This window comes from Caretta caretta, chromosome 14 (genome assembly GCF_965140235.1).
Source record: "Caretta caretta isolate rCarCar2 chromosome 14, rCarCar1.hap1, whole genome shotgun sequence".
Lineage (NCBI taxonomy): Eukaryota > Metazoa > Chordata > Testudines > Cheloniidae > Caretta > Caretta caretta.
Window position 1 is genome coordinate 350361 of NC_134219.1, and position 25277 is coordinate 375637.

Sequence of the window (25277 nt, forward strand, 5' to 3'; positions counted from 1 at the left end):
ATACAAAAAAAATTAAATCAACTATGTCAGCCAGGTCAACATGATAAACTTAAAACATTGGCTTCTGCAGCTAACTCTGTCGTCTTCACCTTCATTTTCCTGTTTGTTCATAATCTGGAAAAGAAAAACAAGCTTTCCTGCTTTTTCAGGTCCCAAACTATTTCTCAATTTGGAATGAATTAGTCCAAAGGAAGAAACTATTCTTTCTGCACCGGCAGAAGAAGCTACTGCTGTTAAAAGTGAGATTATCACTTCAGCAGTCTCTGAATCCAAGTGCTTAAGTGACTTCCACCAGTTCACTGGTGTGACTTTCTTTAAAACATCATCAGCAAACTTACATTTCTTGAATGGTTCACCTTTAGCTCTGAAGTTTATTATGGAGGGATGATTGCTGGATGTCCATGTCGTAGCGAACTCCTCTTCTTCAGCAGGTGAAGTTTGACCCTGGTACCGAGTATTGAGAATATTTGCAAGACAATGAGCTGGAGATGGTGCTTGTCCCATTTGTTTTTTTAATGCTTGTAATTTAACTCTGTCATTGTATATTTCTCTTTTGAAGATCTCACTCAGTTCCTTCCAAATTTCAAAAGCGTCAGCAATAAAACAGCGATTTCCCTGCATTGTGTTCAAGGCTACAGAAATAGGCTCCAGGGCACTCAGCAGGTGTTCAACATTTCTCTTAAGCCCAATGTTGAGAACTTTGGCTGTGACAGTGCCATCCATTTTTTTCACAGTTTTGTTCACAAACTGTCATCAGATTAGGCCAGTTCTTGATATAGTGCTCAAAACAGTGCACTACTGAGTTCCATTGCACATCCTGTGGGCGAGTTAGCTTGGTTCCTCCCACTTTTTTTAGAGCAGCTGTTGCAAAGTGGTTACCACCGAAGTATTTTGCAATTTCAACATCATTAGCCTTTATTTCTGGAACACTGAAGTCTTTGGCTAGGAGTTGCATCAAATGACCACTGCGACTGTATGTTGTTAGCTCGGGACTCTCTTCTAAATAATTTCTTCTCATCTTGGATACATTTGCAGCATTGTCTGTGACCAAGCTGCGTACTAGACATTTGAATTTATTTTCACTGTTTGTTATAGCTTTTACTGCTACTTCTTGTAAGTATTCTGCTGTGTGTGCATTTCCTGATCATAGAATATCAGGGTTGGAAGGGACCCCAGAAGGTCATCTAGTCCAACCCCCTGCTTGAAGCAGGACCAATTCCCAGTTAAATCATCCCAGCCAGGGCTTTGTCAAGCCTGACCTTAAAAACCTCTAAGGAAGGAGATTCTACCACCTCCCTAGGTAACGCATTCCAGTGTTTCACCACCCTCTTAGTGAAAAAGATTTTCCTATTATCCAATCTAAACCTCCCCCACTGCAACTTGAGACCATTACTCCCTGTTCTGTCATCTGCTACCATTGAGAACAGTCTAGAGCCATCCTCTTTGGAACCCCCTTTCAGGTAGTTGAAAGCAGCTATCAAATCCCCCCTCATTCTTCTCTTCTGCAGGCTAAACAATCCCAGCTCCCTCAGCCTCTCCTCATAAGTCATGTGTTCCAGACCCCTAATCATTTTTGTTGCCCTTCGCTGGACTCTCTCCAATTTATCCACATCCTTCTTGTAGTGTGGGGCCCAAAACTGGACACAGTACTCCAGATGAGGCCTCACCAATGTCGAATAGAGGGGAACGATCACGTCCCTCGATCTGCTCGCTATGCCCCTACTTATACATCCCAAAATGCCATTGGCCTTCTTGGCAACAAGGGCACACTGCTGACTCATATCCAGCTTCTCGTCCACTGTAACCCCTAGGTCCTTTTCCGCAGAACTGCTGCCTAGCCATTCGGTCCCTAGTCTGTAGCTGTGCATTGGGTTCTTCCGTCCTAATTGCAGGACCCTGCACTTATCCTTATTGAACCTCATCAGATTTCTTTTGGCCCAATCCTCCAATTTGTCTAGGTCCTTCTGTATCCTATCCCTCCCCTCCAGCGTATCTACCACTCCTCCCAGTTTAGTATCATCCGCAAATTTGCTGAGAGTGCAATCCACACCATCCTCCAGATCATTTATGAAGATATTGAACAAAACTGGCCCCAGGACCGACCCTTGGGGCACTCCACTTGATACCGGCTGCCAACTAGACATGGAGCCATTGATCACTACCCGTTGAGCCCGACAATCTATCCAACTTTCTACCCACCTTATAGTGCATTCATCCAGCCCATACTTTCTTAACTTGCTGACAAGAATACTGTGGGAGACCGTGTCAAAAGCTTTGCTAAAGTCAAGAAACAATACATCCACTGCTTTCCCTTCATCCACAGAACCAGTAATCTCATCATAAAAGGCGATTAGATTAGTCAGGCATGACCTTCCCTTGGTGAATCCATGCTGGCTGTTCCTGATCACTTTCCTCTCATGCAAGTGCTTCAGGATTGATTCTTTGAGGACCTGCTCCATGATTTTTCCAGGGACTGAGGTGAGGCTGACTGGCCTGTAGTTCCCAGGATCCTCCTTCTTCCCTTTTTTAAAGATTGGCACTACATTAGCCTTTTTCCAGTCATCCGGGACTTCCCCGGTTCGCCACGAGTTTTCAAAGATAATGGCCAATGGCTCTGCAATCACAGCCGCCAATTGATGTATCAATTGTTTCTGTAAGGAAGACATTCCCTTCTTCTTTTGTCACACAAGCACATACAACAGGATCATTGTGGACATTGCTCCACCCATCAAGACTGAGGTTAACAATGTTACACTCTAGACCTTTTGCACACTGCTCAATTTCTCTTTCATACACTTTATCCAGCAATTTGCCTGTGTCATCTGCTCTGTGGGTGGACTGTATCCTGGTCTTAATGAAGTCTGGGCTCTTAATCATATGGAAAGGAGAAGTTTTTTTGTTGCATAAACAAACCAAGCAATTTACCTCTTTTTGTAATCTGCTGGTTCTTACCACAAACTTATCTATGGTTGTTTCTGGATGATGGAGATTTTTTATTTTTTTTTTTGGCTACAGGTGATATACTGTGGCTATATGACATACATGATGTGACTGAAACGCGATCATTGGCAACTAACTCTGAAACTATAGAAAATGATGGTGATCTTGAAGGTGGATAGTCTTCAGAATCCTGTATGTTGAGGATGCATTGACTTATTTTGTTTAGGAGAATCCAGTTATTTAATTTACTACCATATGTCTCATTTAGTATTACTCCATTGCATTCACGGACACTCAGTGCTACTTTAAAGGTGAAATTGTAAAAGGAAGATCTGCCTATTTCAGCTGTTTATTTTTTATCACAACTGCATCTAAAATGATAGCTGTTACTCTATGGTACTTTTTTTTTTTTTTTTGCTCAAACATGAGAATTCAAAAATAGTCCAGAAAGAAGACAGGCAGTCCCTAAGAAAGTATGAAATAAAAGTTTACAAACCTGAAGATCCTGCATGTTCAGACATGTTCCTTTCATCTTCAATGCAGCTTCCTCCTGAGAAGGAACACTTCTCATGATGTTTTCATTCGGGCAACCAAGCCTTACATTTCTTTGTTGCACTGTTCACATTTTGCACGCATACCTGTCTTACCCACAGGTAGAGGGACTTCATTATAATATTCCCAAACTGGGTCGCTCTTACGGCCTGTTGCCATTATAGGTTTTCCCTTCTAGTGAGAGAATGGTATGGTAGATCTCAAATAATGAAGGCTACACTCAGAAAGACCTCAAGACGTCTGGAACATGCTGCTTAAACAGTTTCACTTTTGTTTCTACTGCCTGTCCCTCTCTTCTCACATTTATCTCCAGACTTCTTCTCCTTATCCAGATCTATTCCACCCCCAACAATCTTCTATTCATTGAACTTTTTGAAACTTTGCTCTTTGAGAGAGAGGTAAGGGATTGACTCTGTGTACACACATTTTCAGAGAGACGATAGGGTTGAGGTCTATTATTTCTCACCTCTATTTATTTTATTTATTTAAAAACATTTTTGGTATTAACAAGCATGTTCTCTCCGGAGACACAAATCCACAGTTTGAGAAATGCAAAACTAAGCATCTCTGATTGTATCTTCTAGACTGAGCACTGAGTCATTGGGTAGATAGAAAGATTAACCTAAATAATCTATACAGAAGCCCCTGGAACCTCATAAGATTGGGTCCCTAATCCATGAACTATTGAAACTCATTTACAAAACTTTTCTTAAAGATTACATTAATATATTGTCTCATACTATAGAATTAGCATTTATAATCCCTATTCCATGATGAGATATCTTTGAGCTATAATGTATCTTTAGATCAGATTTTTTTTGATATAATGCTTTTGAGGAAAAAAAGCCTATTTTTTATTCATTTTTTTTAAAAATCATTGATTTGTATCCACCCTGAAAGCAGAGAAAACTTTGAAAATTTGTGTAAAATGTCTACAGCTCTGTGTAGTATGTCCCCCCCATTTTTTATTTGAAATCCTAACTACCTTTTACCTATGCCTACAGCGAACACTGCTGGGGCTTAACACTTGGCCTGGACTAGTCCTCATAGAGATTTATTGCCTTTGTGTGGGAGAGTGACAAAGATATGTGACCATCTGAGGAATCAGCTGCACTATTAATGCATGCACAGTTAGTTTAAAGGGGCAGTGTTTGCCTCAAGGAACTTGCAAGCTGTTCTGGCAAAGTCAGTGGTGCTTGTAAATTCCACAAGACAAGCTCTTTCTCCTCTTAATTTAGAAAATATTTTACCAATTGTTTCTATTTCATGCTGGTGGATGGTAATTTCTGAACAAAATACACTGTGATTGGTTCAGTAGATTATAACTCTTTGTAATTAAAGGTATAATATGACTAAGAGGTAGGTGGTAATTGTCAAGCAGACAAGGGAAAGGAAAAACAAGGATAGTAGCATTTTTAACATGGTGTACAATAATGTATTGATTTTAATTCCATTAGATGTAAGTAATGCAGATGTTTAGAAGGCTTGGTAAGAGGTTTTTAAAGATACAGCCACTGGGAAAGAGGCTTAATTCAACAATGTTAATGGAACATTAAGTTTCTACAGTTGAACCCAGTGAAACAATACAAAAGCTACCATATATAGTACCAGCAACACTAACTCAGTTGCATTGTTTGGATTTACTACCCTTTCTCCTTGGATAGTGTGTAGCTTTACATTACTGTTTTCTGTAAAAAATATCTCATTAAAATATGCAGGTTGTGCCATGGGCAGTAGAACAGTTTTTATAGTGGGGGTGCTGAAAGCAGAAACCATGTATTTTGTTGTTGTTACTACTTCAAGCCAGGGGTGCTACCGCACCCGCAGCATGCCTGAGTTGTACAACATGACCAAGCAAATGTGGTTGTTTGGTTTGTTTGTTACCACCTTCTCTTTTGCATTTCTTGGCTTTCTTTGCCCTGGTCTACACTCGGGGGGGGAGTCGATGTAAGGTATGTAACTTCAGCTATGAGAATAGCGTTGATGAAGTTGATGTACCTAGATTGACTTACCGCAAGCGTCTTCACGGCGGTGAGTTGACTGCCACCGCTCCCCCGTCGACTCCACTTGCGCCTCTCGTGGCGCTGGAGTTCTGGAGTCGACGGGAGAGCACTCGGGGATCGATTTATCGCGTCTAGACTAGACACGATAAATCGACCCCGATATATCGATCACTATCCGGCGGGCAGTGCACACCTATCCTTTGTGGGGTTTTAGTATGCTGGAGCGTGGGGATTGGTTGTTTTTTAGGGATATTAAGTAGATTTTCTCCTTATTATGCTTTTGACCCTGCTCAAGGGAATGTCTTCCTCCTTTTCTTCTCTCCCTTTCCCGTGGCCAAACAAATGTACACGATCTTCAGACAAAAGACGTAATGAGACCCACCCACCCCGCGGAGCAGGGCAGGGGGACCTCTCAGACCAGGAAATGAATGAATTCCTCTGACCATGATCTTTGATCTCTGCTTGATCAGGCTATTCTGAGGAGAAGTTTGAAACCAACCTGCACCATACTACCTTTGATGAAGAGAGAGCACAAAAACAATCTGGAGTTCTTCCTGACACATGTTGGAAAGATCTACCTAACTGGGTAAGGAGCTGTTGAGAGCAAAGAGTTTTGCGTCCCATCCTTTGGTATGTACCTTTTGAGAGGGATTGAGCCAGCCCCTTAGTTACCCTGTAAAAGGACTTAGGGAACATGTCTCTGCTATAGTCATGTTGTTGCTATTAAGAGATGTCCCACAGTCGGACCTAAGACTATATTGCAAAGAAAATGATACTGTTGGGGTAGATAAATTCTGAGGACTCCTGGAACTGGAGGTTGGACTACTTCCTGGATACAAGCGTTGCCTCTCGTGGACTGCTGGTGCTATAATTGCAAATCTGACTGTTGCTGGTGTACTCTGGTGCTAGGTTTGCTGTCGGCCTTTCTCTAGGAATCCCACAGACTTATAACTTCTGACCACTGTCAGTATTAAAATCACTAAATTTTCTTGACCTTTGTCTTTCCAGAATAAATGTTCTCTCAAATAATGTGTTCCCAACTGTTGAATATCCTGCCCCAGTGGGAACCCCATTAATATCTCCTTACATCTTGTGGGACCACAGCCAGACTTGGGATGTCCCAAAAGCTGAAGACTTTCCCACAGGCTCTGGGGGATCTTCATCAGCATCAGTCTATAATATTGGTGCGTACCAGTCTTCCTCACTTCTACGTCAGTTTCTCTTGTTCCCAAAATGGGAATGCAAAGTCCTCTAAGCGGCATCTCCAAAGCCTCATATGAAGAGGGTGTGCTAACTTTGTGGCTGGAACTGCTCTTGAGGTTAGAAATGAAGTGATCTGAACAAAGATCACTTTGGGGGGTTGGCCTGGTTCAGAACAATAGCAGCTTTGACACCTCTATGTGGCCAGGAGGGTTGTGAGGAAATTCCTGGAAATTCTTACCTTGCTCTGAAGTCTTCATTTCCTGGGAGTTCTAAAGGAATTTTTGTTCTTTCTTGTTTAACTGGCAGATATGGATTCTGAATCCTCCGATTATTACTTGGTTGGTCACTGCATTGATGGCAGAGTCCTGTATCCAGCAACTGGGTACCTGGTGCTAGCCTGGCGAACTCTGGCACGGTCTCTGGGGATTACCATGGAACAAATGCCTGTTATTTTTGAAGAGGTTACAATCCATCAGGCAACAATCCTTTCCAAGAAAGGTGAGGGAGAGGTTGCATCTGGGGTCTCAAGCCTGAATAGTAAAGATTGGGAAAGATGGGCAGAAGGGAAGAGTGCATGGCAGTGGGGAGGGAGAAGGAAACAAATACATTACACTTCACCTTACCCTGTTACACATCCTGAAGTGGGATATCATGTTGTCTTCTGTTCCATGTTGTGCATAGTAGGGCAGAAGGTAGCGTGAAAAGCAGGAGATTCCAGGGAATTTGGGACAATTAGTGGAGGGAGTGCATGAGGAAGAACATGGGAGGGAAGGGTCTCCCTAACACACGTTTCAGCAATCTCTGGGTTTGTTTGCAGGTTCAACACAGCTGGAGGTGAGACTCCTGCCTGCTTCCCACTGTTTTGAAGTGTCCTGGAATGGAAACCTGGCTGTAAGTGGTAAGTGGATAATTCTGGCTGTCCTGGCCTACTGTGAAGAGTCCCATGCTGTATATGTCTGAACACTGACTGCTCTTGTTCTCTATACTGTGTCTGTCAGGGAAAATTTGCCTTTTGGAAGAAACTGCTCTAAATAATTTCCGTAACCAGCAAGTTGACTTGGAGACCCAGCCAAACATGAGACCCAAATTCAGTCTGTCCAAGGCAGATATTTACAAAGCGCTTCGTCTGCGTGGTTATGATTATGGGCCAACGTTCCAGGGACTTTTAGAATCGAACAATGAAGGTGTGTCTTTCCTATAGAAAGATAATCAAGGAAGTTGTATGACTAATGGTGTGAATGAATGTTATCAGTTTGTTAAAGTGACTGTATTTAAAGTGTCATGGAGTGGGCATGCCTATATGCATGCCAGGATAAGAATATTTTAACTGTATTGATGGAGCAGTGAGGAGGCTGGTCTCTCCTGGGCAGGGCAGGCATGCAGTGGCATTCCCAGGTATAGTTGTGTGGAGCAGAGCCTGTGCAGTTGATGAACAGAGATCTTATTTTTCTCATTTTATCTGGCTTTGAAGCAGATATTCTCCTATCTCTGCTGGGTGAAAGAGTACTGATGGGGCTTATTCTCTTCCCCAGGGAACACAGGAAAAGTCCTGTGGAATGGGAACTGGGTAACTTTCCTTGACACCTTGCTACAGATGATCATCTTGGGTGAGACAGGTCACAGCCTCCGCTTACCAACTAGAATACGCTCTGTGTGCATTGATCCGTCACTACACCAAGAGCGAGTGCACAAATACAAGGATGATACTGAAGGTAATGAATCCTCTTCCACAACTGGAATTTTCCCAGCTTCTTTATGGCTCTCCAAATGACCTGAAGCAGCTTCATCTGCCCAAAATAGTAAGAGAGACTTGTAAGACTTATGGGTTTCCAAGCCACTCTGCTATTCCTTCTACTGTGCACTTTGACACAGGACCTACTCTCTCTGACCATATTAAACACGGCAATGCCTCTTCATATGACACTTTCAACATTTTATCTGCATGTTCTCTTCTTGCCTTGCAGCTTTTGATGTTGTTGTTGACTGTTGCCTCAATAACATCATGGCAGGAGGTGTTCGGATCTCTGGGCTCCATGCTACTGCGGCACCTCGGCGACAGCAGGAACAGAGACCTCCAACTCTGGAAAAATTTTGCTTTGTGCCCTATATTGAGAGTGATTGTTTGTCTTCAGAGGCCCATCTTTGTGCCCATTTGGAACATTGCAAAGGTAAAGGGATTTCAGTAGCACTTTATAACATGATGGTGAGCAGGTATCAAGGGCTCCCTGTGAGGTTAGAGTATGTGCCTGCACAGCCTCTTGGAATCTTTGCCTGGAGAACAGCATGGACTTGTCTTCCTCAGTAGAAGCAGGGACGGGTCCAGATTGCTCTAGCCTTGACATGCACACTGTGGCTGTGATTCATTCCACTGGCAAAAGCCAGCTGTGGCCCATTGCAGCAGAAAGTCTTCCCAAAGCAGAGTCACAGTGGAACGACTGCTGGGAGACCAACCGACTGACCAACCCAGCCCTTTGGGCACCAAGGAGATGGGCTGATTCAGCATTTCTCCAAGACATCCTCAACCGGCAGGGCTTCAAAGGAGTCCCAGCTGGAATTTTATAAGATTCCCAGAGTTGGGTGGAGGTGGGGGTATACCTCCCCTTCCACAAGGTTGAATGGCAGTTGCTGCAGTTGTCCTTGAAGGTGGACAAGGGTGTATATTAACCCTCAACACCTCTGGGAGGAGTCTAGCCCAATCACTTTTCAAATATTGGCAGGTGACTTATTACAACCCATCTTAATGCAGATTTGCTTCTTGTGCCTGCAAAGAGGGTTAGGTGCGTTTATTCATACGTTCCCACCTAAAGCACAAACATACTCTTCTGACCATAACCAAGGAGGGTACAGCTCCAGGAGGTATTGAGCACATGTTTTGGAACTGTTTTTATACTTTTGTTCCTGGAGAAATCTACTGAGGATACTCATAGCATAGCAGACTATTAAGGGGTGGGATGGAGACCCAGGGAGGACAGCCCTACCCCTTCTCCTGGAATATTTCTACAAAAGGCAAAAACCTTGTTCTTCAGGAATATTTCTGAGCCCCAGGGAAGGTGTTCCTGGCATGGCTGATCTAGCAGCGTCCAGAGACCGTGATCTTTTGTCTTCTGGGCAAGGAAACTGATCTGATATTCAAATTGTTGGTGGGATTTTTAACAAGGGTCTCTGGGAGCTCGTAGAAGTTCTTGCCAGGACTTCCCTGATTTGCATCCTTCTCATCTCTCCCCTTTTCCCTTTTTTCCCCCTTCCTTTTACTCTAACTTAGTCTCTTTCTCTTTGCAATCTTGAGTACCTCCACCACACCCCAAAAGAATCTCCCAAAACACAGGAATTTAAGTAAATCATATAAAATAAACACGTGGCACAAACATGCCACATATTTGTCATGAGCTCTACTTCTTTGTCTTAACCCCCGTCACTAAGGGGTCACATCTGTGGGGTTTTTTTGTCTCTTGGACTGTCTTACTATGTGTTTGTACAGAGCCTACCTCAATGAGCCCTATCTTGATTGGCTGCTACCACAATACATATCAGCAATAAAAATGAGCTCCTATTTGGAAATGGTTTATGTAACTGGGTTGTATGGATTACATACTTGGACCACACAGTAACCAAGACCCATGGCTAACATTTGTGGGAAGTAATGAGTGATGCTGTCCTCCAGCAGTTCTGCTTGCCATGCTTATTTGGAACAGGAAGCCTCTACAGGACTGGAAGAAGAGGAAGACCTGTGTAAGGAACTGATTTTTCTCCTCCTCCTGTGCTCTAGGTCTGATTTGCAAATTACAGGAGAAAGTAGCATTCCATGGAGTCAAACTGGCCATCCCAGGGCTAGAGAGAGTGGGGGCCTTTGGAGAGACTGTGTCCATGCAGAAGGGCCTCCTCCACATCCTTTCTGAAATCTGTCGTCTGGAACTGAATGGAAACCTGTATTCAGAGCTAGAACAGATTGTTACTCGGGAGAAGGTGCATCTCCAGGATGATCCCCTACTCAGTGCCTTGCTAGATTCTCCTGAGCTGAAGGCTTGTGTGGATATAGCACTGGAGAACATTACCAGTCACAGGATGAAGATAGTGGAGGTTAGTTGGGACCCCAGGATGAGAAACTATAGACTGAATCTCTAAGAGGCTTTGAAATCTCAACAATTTTTCTTCTCTCGTCATAATGTGCTAACAATATCCAGGATTTTCATCTTATTCCCTCTTTCTTTCCTTGCAGGCTCTGGCAGGAGATGGACGTCTGTTCTCTCGTGTTACTGGTCTCCTAAATACTCAGCCCATGCTACAACTGGACTACACTGCCACTGACCGAGCCCCAGAAACCCTTCCGGTCGACGAAAGCCAGCTGCAGGAAACTGGTGTTTCCATTGCCCAGTGGGATCCTATCAGCCCTCCTCCTGGACACCTGACCAGTGCTGACCTGCTGGTGTGCAACTGCTCAGTGAGCATTTTTGAGAACCCAGCAGAGATTCTCTCCAACTTAACAGCCACGGTGAAAGAAGGAGGGTTTGTTTTACTGCACACCCTTCTCAAAGGAGAAACGCTTGGAGAAATCATCAGTTTCCTTACATCTCCAGATCTTCAGCAGAGAGGCCTCTTGGCTCAGGTAAACAGTTGGCCTTTCCAAACTCTTTTGATGTTTGCTCTACAGTTAGCCCTAGAGTCCACTTTGTTGCATACAGAATCTCAGGCAGTTCATTTCATTGAATGGCTGCTCCATCCTATCTTGTCCCTTCTCAGGAATGTATAGAAATATTCCTAGTCAGCAGAGATAAGTTCTGAATCCATCTGTGCTGCACAAGTAGGGAAGTCAATTCAGGTGAGTTTAGGTCAAAATTTCTTTCATAATGTATTTCAGGTGACCAGTTTTAGTTCATATGGATCTCCATATAAAAACATACTCCATCTGAAAACTAGTTGCTCTAGTCTGTTTGCTGTATTATCATGGGGGCTCTGAGTTAAAGGTGCATTTGTTCTATTTTCTTCCTGCTCTTGAAATGCTGAAGGCAATGGGTTCCGCTTCTGGGAAAGCGAGAATGTGTCTCAATGCTTTGCAGGGACTCCACTGGCTAACCTCGGGTGGTGTCTGATGGGCTCCAAAGAGAGCCATGGACAAGAAGAGTATCCTTATAGCACAGCCAGGCCTTAACGAATTACAGTAGCTGTTTACATGGTGTGTCGCTCTCCCTGTGGGGGTCCCAGAATGCTTCATAAATACAGGAAGATCCTTCATCCAGTCCTGATACTTGAATGGAACATAGCAGCGACTCAGTAGTCCTCCACAACACTTCTTTTTAGGACAGGAAGTGAAAAAGAATACTATAACCCATTGAAACGGCAAATGGAAATAAGGGAGGTAAATATAATCCCTGGAGTTGGAATGTAGCTGAGACACTGATTCTTACAGCCCAACTCTCTTGCAAAAAGTCCTCTGAGATGATTAATGAGCATGAGCTTTTGTTTTGCGTTTTACCCAAAGGATGAGGGAATGTTGCAAGCTCAGAACCTTCTTTACTAAAGATTAGACTTTATCATAGCAATGTTTTTGTCAACCAGCAATATAAAGTGTGAATCTGAGTTTATAACCCAATTCTCTCCTACAATTATGGGAGGTCTGTCTTGATAGTAACAAATGCACCCAGTAAGATTCTTCCCTCATGTATACTGTCAGTCCCACTGGAATTAACAGTGCAGCATTGGATGTAGTGAATGCAGAATTTGGCATGTTGCAATCACTAGACTTCTTCAGTAATTTTTCTCTAAGCAGTTATTAAAAGGAGGTATTATGATATCAAAGTTACTCAACTGTCCTTGTGTCTGTAAGTCGCTTTTTTCCCTGTTGATTTATAACTTCCTTTAAGTCTTTTATCCTGTCAGAACCCTAAGGTGGCAAAAGGTAAGTGCCATAGCTGAGTGACACCTGGCACCTGATACCTGTGAAAGAAAATGTGGGTTTCCCAAGTGACACTCTGCATGATTTAAAGTACTCTTGAAACTTTTGAATTATTTTTTTCTGTTTCCAGTCCCTTTCATGCTCACGTCAGAATGTGCTGTAGAACTGTACGTGCCTCTGGACCTGTCACAGCTGAAGAGCATTTCATTTTCCTCTTTTGCTGCAATGTCACTTGCTTCTAGACAATACTGAAAATGTTGCAGCCACCTCTTCCTGTTCTCTGCCAGCTTCCCTTCCAGATGGAGGGACTCAGGTTGATGTGTCCACTCTACTTTTTGTTGTTGAAGATTTAATTTACTTATGACAGCCAGAAGTGCTGAAAAAAGAACTCTGTATTTCTTGGCCCCAGTCCCCTGTGGTTGGGTCCTCTGATGGTGTCACTAGAGTAGATATGGGGACAGAGTAGACAACAAGGTTTGCTACGGGGATTGGTTCCTGGGTTAGTATTTCTGTGGTGTGGTGTGTAGTTGCTGGTGAGTATTTGCTTCAGGTTGGGGGGCTGTCTGTAAGCGACACCATCAGAGGACCCAACCACATCAGCCACACCATCAGAGACTCATTCACCTGCATGTCTACTAATGTGATACATGCTATCATGTGCCAGCAATGCCCCTCTGCCATGGACATTGGCCAAACCGGACAGTCCCTATGTAAAAGAATAAATGGACACAAATCGGACATCAGGAACGCTAATACACACAAGCCAGTGGGAGAACACTTCAATCTTCCTGGACATTCTAAAAACAGATTTGAAAGTAGCTATACTTGAACAAAAAAGCTTCAGAAACAGACTTCAAAGAGAAACAGCAGAATTAAAATTCATTTGCAAATTTAACACCATTAATTTGGGCTTGAATAGGGACTGGGAGTGGCTGGCTCATTACAGAAGCAGCTTTGCTTCTCCTGCAATTGACACCACCTCATCTGTTGTTGGGAGTGGACTACATCCACCCTGATCAGATAGGCCCTCTCAGCACTGGTTCTCCACTTGTGAGGTAACTCCCTTCTCTTCATGTGTCAGTGTAGTTATGTCTGCCTTTGATTTTCACGCCATGCATCTGAAGAAGTGAGGTTTTTACCCACAAAAGTTTATGCTGAAATAAATCTGTTTTAGTCTTTAAGGTGCCACCGGACTCCTTGTTGTTTTTGTGGATACAGACTAACACGGCTACCCCCGATACTTGACAACAAATAAAAATGAATATCTTTGACAATTTGGGGAGCTGCTGAGGTGGAAGTAGTGACTTGTTGTGACTATTAGAAGTCCTGTGTAAAACTCTATAATAGTCTTACCATAGTTAGTATTTATCAGACTGACCTGGGGAGGAAATAACCAAGTTGATTCATAGGATCTCTGGCAAAAGCTTACCCCATGTATAGAAAGAAGAGGATAGGACCAGCTGATGATCTCCACTGAGGAGATGTTGTACACAGTAGAAGTCTAGTTTGCAATTCTAATCTTTCCTGACCATTTGCCAATAATTTTCATCTTTCTTGGCTTGGCAGGCAGAATGGGAGGATTTATTTAGCAAGACCTTGTTGAATCTGGTTGCTGTGAAGAGATCGTTTTTTGGCTCAGCCATCTTCCTGTGCCGCCAGCAGGCTTCTGCCAAGATCCCTATTTTCCTACCTGTAGAGGAGACCCATTACAAGTGGGTGGAATCTTTAAAGGTGAGAGTTCCTGTGTATGGAGTTGGCTACACGTCTCTCCTATTTCCAGGCCTTTCATACAGTAGACAAGAAGCCTTGGAAACAGGGTGTCTATGCTTCACAAAGCCCTTTCCCTGTGTATAGGGAAACCAGAGAGTTTTTCAACCATCTCTTATGGAAATAAGAACCCTTTCCTTTTCTATGAAGCCTAATCAGTCTGGCTGGGATTTTTCTCGTAGATGATCTTAGCTGATACATCTGAGCAGCCTGTGTGGCTGACTGCTACCAGCTGTGGGAATTCAGGAATTGTGGGCATGGTGAACTGTCTACGCCAGGAACCAGGGGGCCACAGGATCAGGTACAAAAATGCAATATTTAGTCACAATTGGAGAGGAGACTATCTTCCATCAGTTTCTTCAACACATGACAGGCAAGCAAGTAAAATGACAATTGTGGATTGAATATTTGTATTCTCTCTAGATGCCTGTTTGTTTCCAACCTGAATTCCTCCTCGGCCATCCCTCTCACAAGCCCTTCTGCCAGGGAGATGCAGAAAATCCTACAGGGAGACTTGGTGATGAATGTGTATCGTGATGGAAAGTGGGGCTCCTTCAGACACTTTCTGTTGCAGCAAGGTGACTTTTATGATCAAGGCCTGATGGTCATTTGGCAGCATTTCCTCCCACAGGTCTTAAAGTAATTTGAGGAGGTTCTTTTCTTTTCTTTTACCTTTATTGGCCCAGGGATTTACTCCACTGATGTCCTGGTGGTACCTTTGGGCAATCACTATCCCAATTCCATGACAGGAGAGTGCCATGTGCCAATGTCACCACGTAGAATGAGTTATTTTGTAGTGTTCAGGTGAGATTACAGGGAGAGGAAGGTCTTGGGTGGGGCGAATGGGAGGAACTGGCTAACTACAAATGGAAAATTTCCCCTCACCCATGTGTGGCTCCTATTCCTTGTCTGTCCCATAGTATGCATGCTATTCTTGCTGCACAAGGAACCTCTTCCATCAAATGAATTGTCTTTGCCATGTTAGTGTGTGTAAAGCTCTCTCCCTTCAGAGAAGTCACTGGCTTTTCCTTGTTCTCCTGCAGCCCAGCCTCTGGAGTTGACAGACTATGCTTATGTGAATGTGCTGACTCGTGGGGACCTCTCATCCCTTCGCTGGATTGCCTCTCCACTTCGCCATTTCCACACCACCAATCCCAACATTCAACTCTGCAGGGTCTATTACGCATCTCTTAATTTCCGTGACGTTATGCTGGCTACAGGGAAGCTTTCTCCGGATGCTATCCCAGGTGATTGGGGAGATTGGGCAGTTTCCACAACTAAAATTATGTAAATAAGTTTCCAAGTGTGACAAGAATGTTCCAGTTTTACCATCACACTAGCTGTAAATCAGCCTTTTTTTCTTTGCTTACGCAAGGTTGATATTTGAAAATAAGAGGCATTTGTCTAAACCTAGAAATGGGTGCCAAGAACTCCTGAGCACTACTGCAGTGCCAATATCATTTGGCATTTATACAGTAACTGATTTAATGCTCATGGCTCACATATGAGGTGAGTATTACCCCTTTTCATAAAAGCAGAAACTGAGTTGGAGGTGAAGTGACTTGCCCAAAACCCCAAAAGGTGTCAGTTTAAGAATTAAGATTAGAATCTGGGAGTTCCTAGCTAACAGTCCTCCACTTGTGCTATAGATAGATAGACTGCCTCTTTGGCCTTGGGCAAATCACGTCAGCGCTCTGTGCCTTGGTTTCCCCACCTATGGCAATTGGTTGTTAGGTGACTTAACTAGAGAGTGTCCCCAACCCAGTCTAGCCACCCTAAATGTGTCTATTCTTTGCCTAAATCAGAGTCTTAGTGTGAATCCTTCTTGTCTATAGATCAAGTGACTGACTTCCAGCGTGCCCAAAGGACCTAATGTTTGAGTTGAGAGGTTTTTTCCTCAGAGATGAGGGGAAAGATCCTGCAAACAAGATGAGATTTCAGTGCAGTTTCTCAAAAGAAAGCTAGAAGCTAAAATGACAGCATTGAGAATAGAAATTGAGATTTGTGGTGGTCAGCTTTTCCTAGAGCTGTGACTGGCAGTGCTTCTCAGCTTTCTGGGGAGTTTGTGGGAAGAGAAAATAAGCCACTATGCTTAATGAGCTATGCAAGCAGGACACTAATTCCAGGATTTGGAGAGGTTTTCCATGGAGCTGGGGAGAGACCAGCATGAGGGGAACTCCAATCACAACTTCAGGGAGATCATTCTTGTTGGTGAATATTTGACCCAGAGGATTTTACAGGAGCAATTTCATTGCAATAATTTTATCCCTTTCTCAGGTAACTGGGCTCTGCAGCAGTGCATGCTGGGAATGGAATTCTCAGGACGGGATCCCACTGGAAAACGGGTGATGGGATTGCTCCCAGCAAAAGGGCTGGCTACAGTGGTGGACTCTGACCAGAGATTTTTGTGGGAGGTGCCAGAGAACTGGTAGGTCTTTGTTCTGTTTTTCCCACATGTTGATAAGGCTATACCCTGCAGTTGCCTGAAAGAAACTGAAGTTTCATTTGGGGATGATTATGGGGTGAGGAAAGAGTTTAATGTAAGGAACTGTAATTGGAGATGGAACACACTCTGCTTTTTGATGTAGCAGAACTATTGACCTGAGCCACAGGCCTGAGCTCTTGTCTTACTGACTGTGTCTTGTATCGACTTCCTCGACTGACCTGTGCTGTTTGCATTCTATACATCGCTTTTCCCACAGACACTGGAGTCCTGTATCTTGGTATCTGTCACTACGGTAGCTAAGCACCATTATTGAACTATAGTAGATTCTGCTCTTTGCCTCTCTCTGCTGCAGTAGCTTGGGTGTATCTACACTGGGGAGAAGGTTTAGTTTTGACTATCTGTTGCTGAAAGCTTTTGCCAAAATGGTGAGACTTGCAGTATGCTCTTAAAACAGTTAAGTAAGCTGGGCTCAGTTTTACCTGCTCTGGCTGGCTTACAGTTGATGGCCCTCCACCAAGAATATTTTGTCTTTGTTGTAATGGCTTCACCCTGGGCACTGCTAGCTGCATTGTGCCAGAAGAGTCTAGCTGTATCGGTGGGTGTGAATAGAGAGATGTAGTCAGGCCCTAAACTACTTAGGACTTTTCAAGGAACAAGAGTGGGGCCTTCAGTTGGCAGTGAAGGTTAACTGGGAGTCAATGCAGAGTATGCATGTATTCCCATTAAAGAGGCACAGTGCTGCATTTTTGTACAAATTTGGAGTCTGTGTGGTCTCCACCCTCCGTCCAGATACAGGGAGTTGTTTCTTCCAGAACTGAAAATTCTTTATTTTCCTTTCTTTAGGACTCTGGAGGAGGCAGCCTCAGTGCCTGTGGTCTATGCCACTGCTTATTATGCTTTGGTTGTTCGAGGTGGTATGAAGAAGGGAGAGAGTGTACTCATTCACTCAGGCTCCGGGGGTGTGGGCCAGGCAGCCATTGCTATTGCGCTGAGCATGGGCTGTCGTGTCTTTGCTACTGTAGGTAAGTAATGAAGTCCCATTTCTGTGACTCACCTTCTGCATGGTTTCCTACCAGTTTGTATTTCTGAGAATGCTTGGAAAAGGAGACTAATTCAGCTGCTGGCCACATGACTAAATCTGCCCCTTTCCTCCCTGCCACAAACAAATGCATACACTTGCCATGCACAAACACCCCTACCTCTGCATGGAGCATCACTATCTTCATTTAACTACTGTAAATCAAGAGTGACTCCAACAAAGTCAGTTACAAGGGTCTGAGAAGAAAATAAAGGCCCTGTATCTTTAGATATAGTAGCTTCTCTGAAATGTGACCAAAGAAAGTGTATGACTTGGTTTGTCCCTCGCTGTAATAAAGCCATCATTAACTTGCTAACAGGAACAAGACAGTAGCTATAAAACTACCCTTGTTCAAAGGATCTCCTGGTGTCAAGTCCCAGAGCTCTGTTACAGATGTCTTGGAGCTCCTCGGAGTTGCATCCTAGCGCTGTCCTGTTAGCAGAGATTTTAGCAGAGGGCAGGGGAATGTATGATGTATGAGCCAAGGAGTGCTTGTGTCTCAGGAAAATAAAATGCTCCTCTGTTGTCAGGTTCTGTTGAGAAACGCGAGTATCTCCAAACAAGATTCCCTCAGCTGGATGCTAACAGCTTTGCTAGCTCCAGAAATACCTCTTTTGAGCAACATGTACTGCGTGTCACCAATGGGAAAGGTGAGTCCAAGGAATGGTGGATGGCAGAAGGGTTGCAGAATTAGAAAGATCATGGCTAGAACTGGTTGTATAGATAAGGAAAAGTCCCTGAGAGTGTCAGGTTCTCTGCCAGGAATGAGCATGCTAAATGCTGTTACTGCTTTCTTGTAGGGGTCAACCTGGTATTAAACTCCTTGGCAGAAGAAAAGCTCCAGGCCAGTCTACGTTGCCTTGCTAGACATGGACGCTTCTTGGAAATAGGCAAATATGATCTGTCTAACAACAGCCCACTTGGTAAGATATATTGCATCAGGAAACATCTAGCCTTAGCTGGACTATATCCATATCCCACAATATGAACGTTGTCAGAGCTTTAAAAGGCATGTGTACCAAGCAAAACCATTAACTTTGCAATGATACATTCATCACTGATCATTTATCAATTTTTTCTAACAAGTACCTTCATGCAAACTCCTGTGCCGTGATTCTTGCATGGGAGAAGCTCCCCATAAATATGTGTAAAGCCACAAAGTTATCCTTCTTAAAGTCCTCTTTTTAAAACCAACCTGTGCCATAATGCCTACAAAACACTTGACAGTGGTTAGGCCACTGGTGTGATATGACCATTGCTTATTACACAATCCTAATTATCTCTGTACAGTGTAGCTCCCCTGTATGTTTGTATCCATTTATTTCTCATCATTTATATTTGGATTTTAAGCTCTTTAGGGCAGCGATTTTCTATTAATCAGATGTTTGTACAGGGCCTACCACCGTGAGCCCCAATCAGGGCCCTCTAGGCATTACTGCAATACTAACAATAAAAAACAGGTTTATAACTATGACGGAGTTGGCGTATATGTGTTAGGTCAAGTCTTAACATCATCCTTAATGATCTTGAAGATCATTTATAAACTGTAAATAACATGTTAATGAAACTTACCAATGATGTTAAATTAGGAGGCGCTGCAAACACAAGTGAGGACAGAAATGATCCAAAGGGACCTAGAGACATTAGAAACATGGCAGAAAATAACAATATAATTCAGCTTGGAAAAATGAAGCTAATACATCTGGGGTGAGTGGGAATCAAAATCCTGGGAAGCTGTAATGCAAAAAGAGACTTGACATGGGTTAGCAATATGATATGGCAACAAAAAGATGATGAAATTTTGGGCTGCATTGCAAAGACTTCACAGAGCAAGGAAATGATGGAGGTGTTGTGTTGATCACACCTGGAATATTCTATTCAGTTCTGGGCATCTCATTGCTACAAAGATAAAGCCAAATTGGCTGGATCTCCAAGAACAGCAACTGAAGTGGTCATGGGGCTGTAGGGACTGACGTGAGGAAAAAAAGGTCTGTTTAGCTTGGTTAAATGATTTACACTGTCCATGTGAGTCAGGGATAGAACTAAGGATACAGAGGAATTACTTAAGGCTATAGCATAGGGTATACCCATTAGGAAAAGGGAAACCTAGACTAACTAACAATTAGGAAAAACTTCCTGGTGACGGGCTGTAGCAGGCTGTGGAATAGTTGCTTACGGGAAGTGGTGACAGCCCCATTGTTTGGATCTTTTAAAACTTGTCAAGATAAAGAACTAGAAAGTGTCCAACAGGGAAGAATCCACTGTAGAGATGGACAGGAAGATTAAAAGTGCTTTTACTTCTGTACATTCTATGATTCAGCTCTCATTAGTTGCTTCTGCTCTCAAGATAACTGATCAGCCATTTATAGTTTGTCCTGATAAAATAATGTTTGTAACTAATATCCTTGCTAGTGACTTGTGTGGGTGGAGCTTCTGGTGAACTAGTCTCTCTTCCTTACAGAGCACTCTTGCTCATGTAGTGTTAATTAAGTTGAGTAGATTTTTAGTTCTTAGGGCTTGTCTTCACCATGGGGAGATCGATGCAGCAAGGTCAATTTAGCGGGTTTAGTGAAGACCCACTAAATCGATGGCAGAACGCTTTCTGGTCGACCTTGGTACTCCACCTCTCCGAGAGGAGTAAGGGTAGTCTTGACCAGAGAGCATCTCCTGTCAATGCAGCGCAGTGAAGATACCAGGGTAAGTCGATCTAAGCTATGTCTACTCCAGCTACATGAATAATGTAGCTGGAGTAGCATAACTTAGGTCAGCTTACCTCAGTAGTGAAGACAAGCCTTTAGAAAAATAACTGCTTTATTAACTTTTTCCCTAGAATCATAGAATATCAGGGTTGGAAGGGACCTCAGGAGGTCATCTAGTCCAACCCCCTGCTCAAAGCAGGACCGATCCCCAACTAAATTATCCCAGCCAGGGCTTTGTCAAGCCTGACCTTAAAAACTTCTAAGGAAGGAGATTCCACCACTTCCCTAGGTAACGCATTCCAGTGTTTCACCACCCTCCTCCTAGTGAAAAAGTTTTTCCTAATATCCAAGCTAAATCTCCCCCACTGCAACTTGAGACCATTACTCCTTGTCCTGTCATCCGCTACCACTGAGAATAGTCTAGATCCATCCTCTTTGGAACCCCCTTTCAGGTAGTTGAAAGCAGCCATCAAATCCCCCCTCATTCGTCTGTAGACTAAACAATCCCAGTTCCCTCAGCCTCTCCTCATAAGTCATGTGTTCCAGTCCCCTAATCATTTTTGTTGCTCTCTGCTGGATGTTTTCCAATTTTTCCACATCCTTCTTGTAGTGTGGGGCCCAAAACTGGACACAGTACTCCAGATGAGGCCTCACCAATGTCGAATAGAGGGGAACAATCACGTCCCTCGATCTGCTGGCAGTGCCCCTAATTATACATCCCAAAATGCAATTGGCCTTCTTGGCAACAAGGGCACACTGTTGACTCATATCCAGCTTCTCGTCCACTGTAACCCCTAGGTCCTTTTCTGCAGAACTGCTGCCTAGCCATGCGGTCCCTAGTCTGTAGCAGTGCATGGGATTCTTCCATCCTAAGTGCAGGACTCTGCACTTGTCCTTGTTGAACCTCATCAGATTTCTTTTGGCCCAATCCTCCAATTTGTCTAGGTCCCTCTGTATCCTATCCCTACCCTCCAACGTATCTACCACTCCTCCCAGTTTAGTTTGTCTGCAAACTTGTTGAGGGTGCAATCCACACCATCCTCCAGATCATTTATGAAGATATTGAACAAAACCGGCCCCAGGACCGACCCTTGGGGCACTCCACTTGATACTGGCTGCCAACTAGACATGAAGCCATTGATCACTACCCGTTGAGCCCGACAATCTAGCCAACTTTCTACCCACTTTATAGTGCATTCATCCAGCCCATACTTCTTTAACTTGCTGACAAGAATACTGTGGGAGACCGTGTCAAAAGCTTTGCTAAAGTCAAGGAACAACACGTCCACTGCTTTCCCTTCATCCACAGAGCCAGTTATCTCGTCATAGAAGGCAATTAGATTAGTCAGGCATGACTTGCCCTTGGTGAATCCATGCTGACTGTTCCTGATCACTTTCCTCTCCTCTAAGTGCTTCAGAATTGATTCCTTGAGGACCTGCTCCATGATTTTGCTTTGTGACTGTCCCTGTTGCTTTGTGACTGTTATGCCCTATACTCACACATCTCTGACTAGCATGGAGACAAGCAAATGGTTTTGGAAGCTAAGAAATTTAATTTGACAAGAAACTGCAGCAGTATGGTGTGCTAACCATGTTTCTTCCTCTAGGAATGGCCCTTTTCCTGAAGAATGTAGCATTTCATGGAATCCTGCTAGATGCCATATTTGAAGAGGGAAACCAGGAGTGGGAGGAAGTGTCAGACCTGCTGAAGACCGGTATAAGAGATGGTGTGGTAAAACCCCTGAGGACTACGATCTTCAACAGAGAGGAGGTAGAAGCTGCCTTCAGGTTCATGGCACAAGGAAAACACATTGGCAAAGTTATGATCAAGGTAATGACACCTGTAGGCCTTGGCTTCTCTTCTACATCTGTCATCCTGACCCAGGAATCCTGTGTGTATGAACTGCATACAGAAAAATGGGCCATGTGTAGTGAGGTTGAAATTCCCTAACTAGAGCAGCATAGCTGGGAAGGAGAGAGAGAAGGAATCCATTAACCCCATAGCTCACAATATTGCCAACTCAGCCAGTTGACACATCTAATGCTCTAGAGCCCTTGGTTCTGGATCTAAAGAGGTGTGACCTATTTCCTCTTCTACTTAATTGTTGTTGTCTGACTGTTGGAAGGTCCAAGAGGAAGAGAAGGAATTTTCTGTGAGGGAGATTGAGCCTGTCAGACTCGCCGCCATCTCCCGAACTTCCTGCCCACCTACAAAGTCCTACATCATTACAGGAGGCCTAGGTGGCTTTGGTCTGGAATTGGCTCAGTGGCTGGTTGAAAGAGGCGCTCGGAAGCTTTTACTGACATCTCGTTCTGGCATACGATCTGGTAAGAGGATAACCTAAAATAAGGGGTGGGGAGAATGGAGACCAGGAGTTGTGGTCTCATGATTGTGCCCATAGTTAATGTTTCAGATTGTAGTCCGTTAACGAAAATTTGAGGCACAAAGTAGAGCTCAGTTCCCATGTCCCTCTGATCATCCAGTTTCCTGGAACACCACACTGTCCCATCTGTTTCCTTTCCCTCTCCCTTTAAACATGCTATAGTCCCCAGTATTCCAAGATAAATCTCTGGACCCGGCCTCCTCTTCCATCTTGTACATCATCTCTTGCGTTTCCTTTGCCTTTGAATTTCTTCAGTGGACTTTCTCCTTTTGCTGCCTATGCTTCTTTGTTAATACATGCTCTCAGCCTCACATATTACATAAAAACAGCCATACTGGGTCAGACCAAAAGTCCATCTAGCCCAGTATCCTGTCTTCCGACAGTGGCCAATGCCAGGTGCCCCAGAGGGAATGAACAGGTAAATCATCAAGTGATCCATTCCCTGTTGCCCATTCCCAACTTCGGCAAACAGAGGCTAAGGGACACCATCCTTGCCCATCCTGGCTAATAGCCATTGAATTTATCTAGTTCTTTTTTGAACTCTGTTATAGTCTTGACCTTCACAACATCCTCTGGCAGAGTTCCACAGGTTGACTGTGCATTGTGTGAAGAAATACTTCCTTTTGTTTGTTTGTTAAACCTGCTGCCTATTAATTTCATTTGGTAACCCCTAGTTCTTGTGTTATGAGAAGGAATAAATAACACTTACTTATTTTTTTTTCTCCACACCAGTCATGATTTTATAGACCTCAATCATATCCCCCCTTAGTCGTCTCTTTTTCAAGATGAAAAGTCCCAGTCTTATTAATCTCTTCCCATACGGAAGCCGTTCCATATCCCTAAATCATTTTTGTTGCCCTTTTCTAATTCCTATTATTATTATTTTTGAGATGAGGCAACCGCACCTGCATGCAGTATTCAAGATGTGGGCATACCATGGATTTATATAAAGGCAATATGAGATTTTCTGTCTTATTTATCCCTTTCTTAAGTATTCCCAACATTCTGTTTTCTTTTTTGACTGCCGCTGCACATTGAGTGGAGGTTTTCAGAAAACTATCCACAATGACTCCAAGATCTCTTTCTTGAGTGGTAACAGCTAATTTGGACCTCATCATTTTATATGTATAGTTGGGATTATGTTTTCCAATGTGCATTACTTTGCATTTATCAACATTGAATTTCATCTGCCATTTTGTTGCCCCGTCATCCAGTTTTGAGAGATCCTTTTGTAGCTCTTTGCAGTCTGCATGGGACTTAACTATCTTGAGTAGTTTTGTATCATCTGCAAATTTTGACACCTCACTGTTTTTACCCCTTTTTTCCAGATCATTTATGAATATGTTGAATAGGACTTGTCCCAGTACAGAGCCCTGGGAGACACCACTATTTACCTCTCCCCGTTCTGAAAACTGACCATTTATTCCTACCCTTTGTTTCCTGTCTTTTAACCAGTTACCAGTCCATGAGAGGACCTTCCCTCTTATCCCATGACCGTTTACTTTGCTTAAGAGCCTTTGGTGAGGGACCTTGTCAAAGGCTTTCTGAAAATTTAAGTACACTGTATCCACTGGATCCACGTGCTTGTTGACCCCCCTCAAAGAATTCTAGCAGATTGGTGAGGCATGATTTCCCTTTACAAAAACCCTGTTGATTCTTCCCCAACAAGTTATATTCATCTATGTGTCTGACAATTTTGTTCTTTACTATAGTTTCAACCAGTTTGCCTGGTACTGAAGTCACACTTACCGGCCTGTAATTACCAGGATCGCCTCTGGAGCCGTTTTTAAAAATTGGCGTCACATTAGCTATCCTTCAGTTATTTGGAACAGAAGCTGATTTAAATGATAGGTTACAGACTACAGTTAGTAGTTTTGCAATTTCACATTTGAGTTCCTTCAGAACTCTTGGATGAATATCATCTGGTCCTGGTGATTTATTACTGTTTAGTTTATCAATTTGTTCTAAAACCTCCTCTAATGACACCTCAGTCTGGGACAGTTCCTCAGATTTGTCACCTAAAAAGAATGGCTCAGGTTTGGGAATCTCCCTCACATCCTCAACCATGAAGACCGATACAAAGAATTAATTTAGCTTCTCCGCAATGGGCTTATCGTCCTCGAGTGCTCCTTTAGCATCTCGATTGTCCTGTGGCCCTCTGGTTGTTTAGCAGAAAGCCTGCTTCTGATATACTTAAAAGGGTGCCCTGTACAATCTGGCTTCTACCTTTCCACTCTACTGAAACTGTCTTTACTCAAGTCCCCAGTGACTCCTTCCTTTACAAAGTCTCCCTGTCCTCCGTCTAGAGATTCTCA

At 43.5% G+C, this 25277-nt stretch overlaps 1 protein-coding gene across 1 annotated transcript in view; it reads left to right on the forward strand.

Annotated features, from left to right (window-relative positions):
* FASN (fatty acid synthase) overlaps positions 1 to 25277 on the forward strand; it is an 85088-nt gene that overhangs the window by 27123 nt on the left and 32688 nt on the right. The window contains exons 14-32 of the mRNA XM_048817782.2: positions 5966 to 6081; positions 6504 to 6679; positions 7005 to 7196; positions 7516 to 7596; positions 7697 to 7882; positions 8231 to 8410; positions 8663 to 8866; positions 10465 to 10775; positions 10915 to 11301; positions 14155 to 14319; positions 14538 to 14656; positions 14779 to 14933; positions 15399 to 15602; positions 16633 to 16783; positions 17645 to 17823; positions 18410 to 18529; positions 18680 to 18802; positions 22186 to 22409; positions 22705 to 22906. Coding sequence (XP_048673739.2) covers positions 5966 to 6081; positions 6504 to 6679; positions 7005 to 7196; positions 7516 to 7596; positions 7697 to 7882; positions 8231 to 8410; positions 8663 to 8866; positions 10465 to 10775; positions 10915 to 11301; positions 14155 to 14319; positions 14538 to 14656; positions 14779 to 14933; positions 15399 to 15602; positions 16633 to 16783; positions 17645 to 17823; positions 18410 to 18529; positions 18680 to 18802; positions 22186 to 22409; positions 22705 to 22906 — 3475 coding nt within the window. The remainder of the gene's footprint in view (positions 1 to 5965; positions 6082 to 6503; positions 6680 to 7004; positions 7197 to 7515; positions 7597 to 7696; positions 7883 to 8230; positions 8411 to 8662; positions 8867 to 10464; positions 10776 to 10914; positions 11302 to 14154; positions 14320 to 14537; positions 14657 to 14778; positions 14934 to 15398; positions 15603 to 16632; positions 16784 to 17644; positions 17824 to 18409; positions 18530 to 18679; positions 18803 to 22185; positions 22410 to 22704; positions 22907 to 25277) is intronic.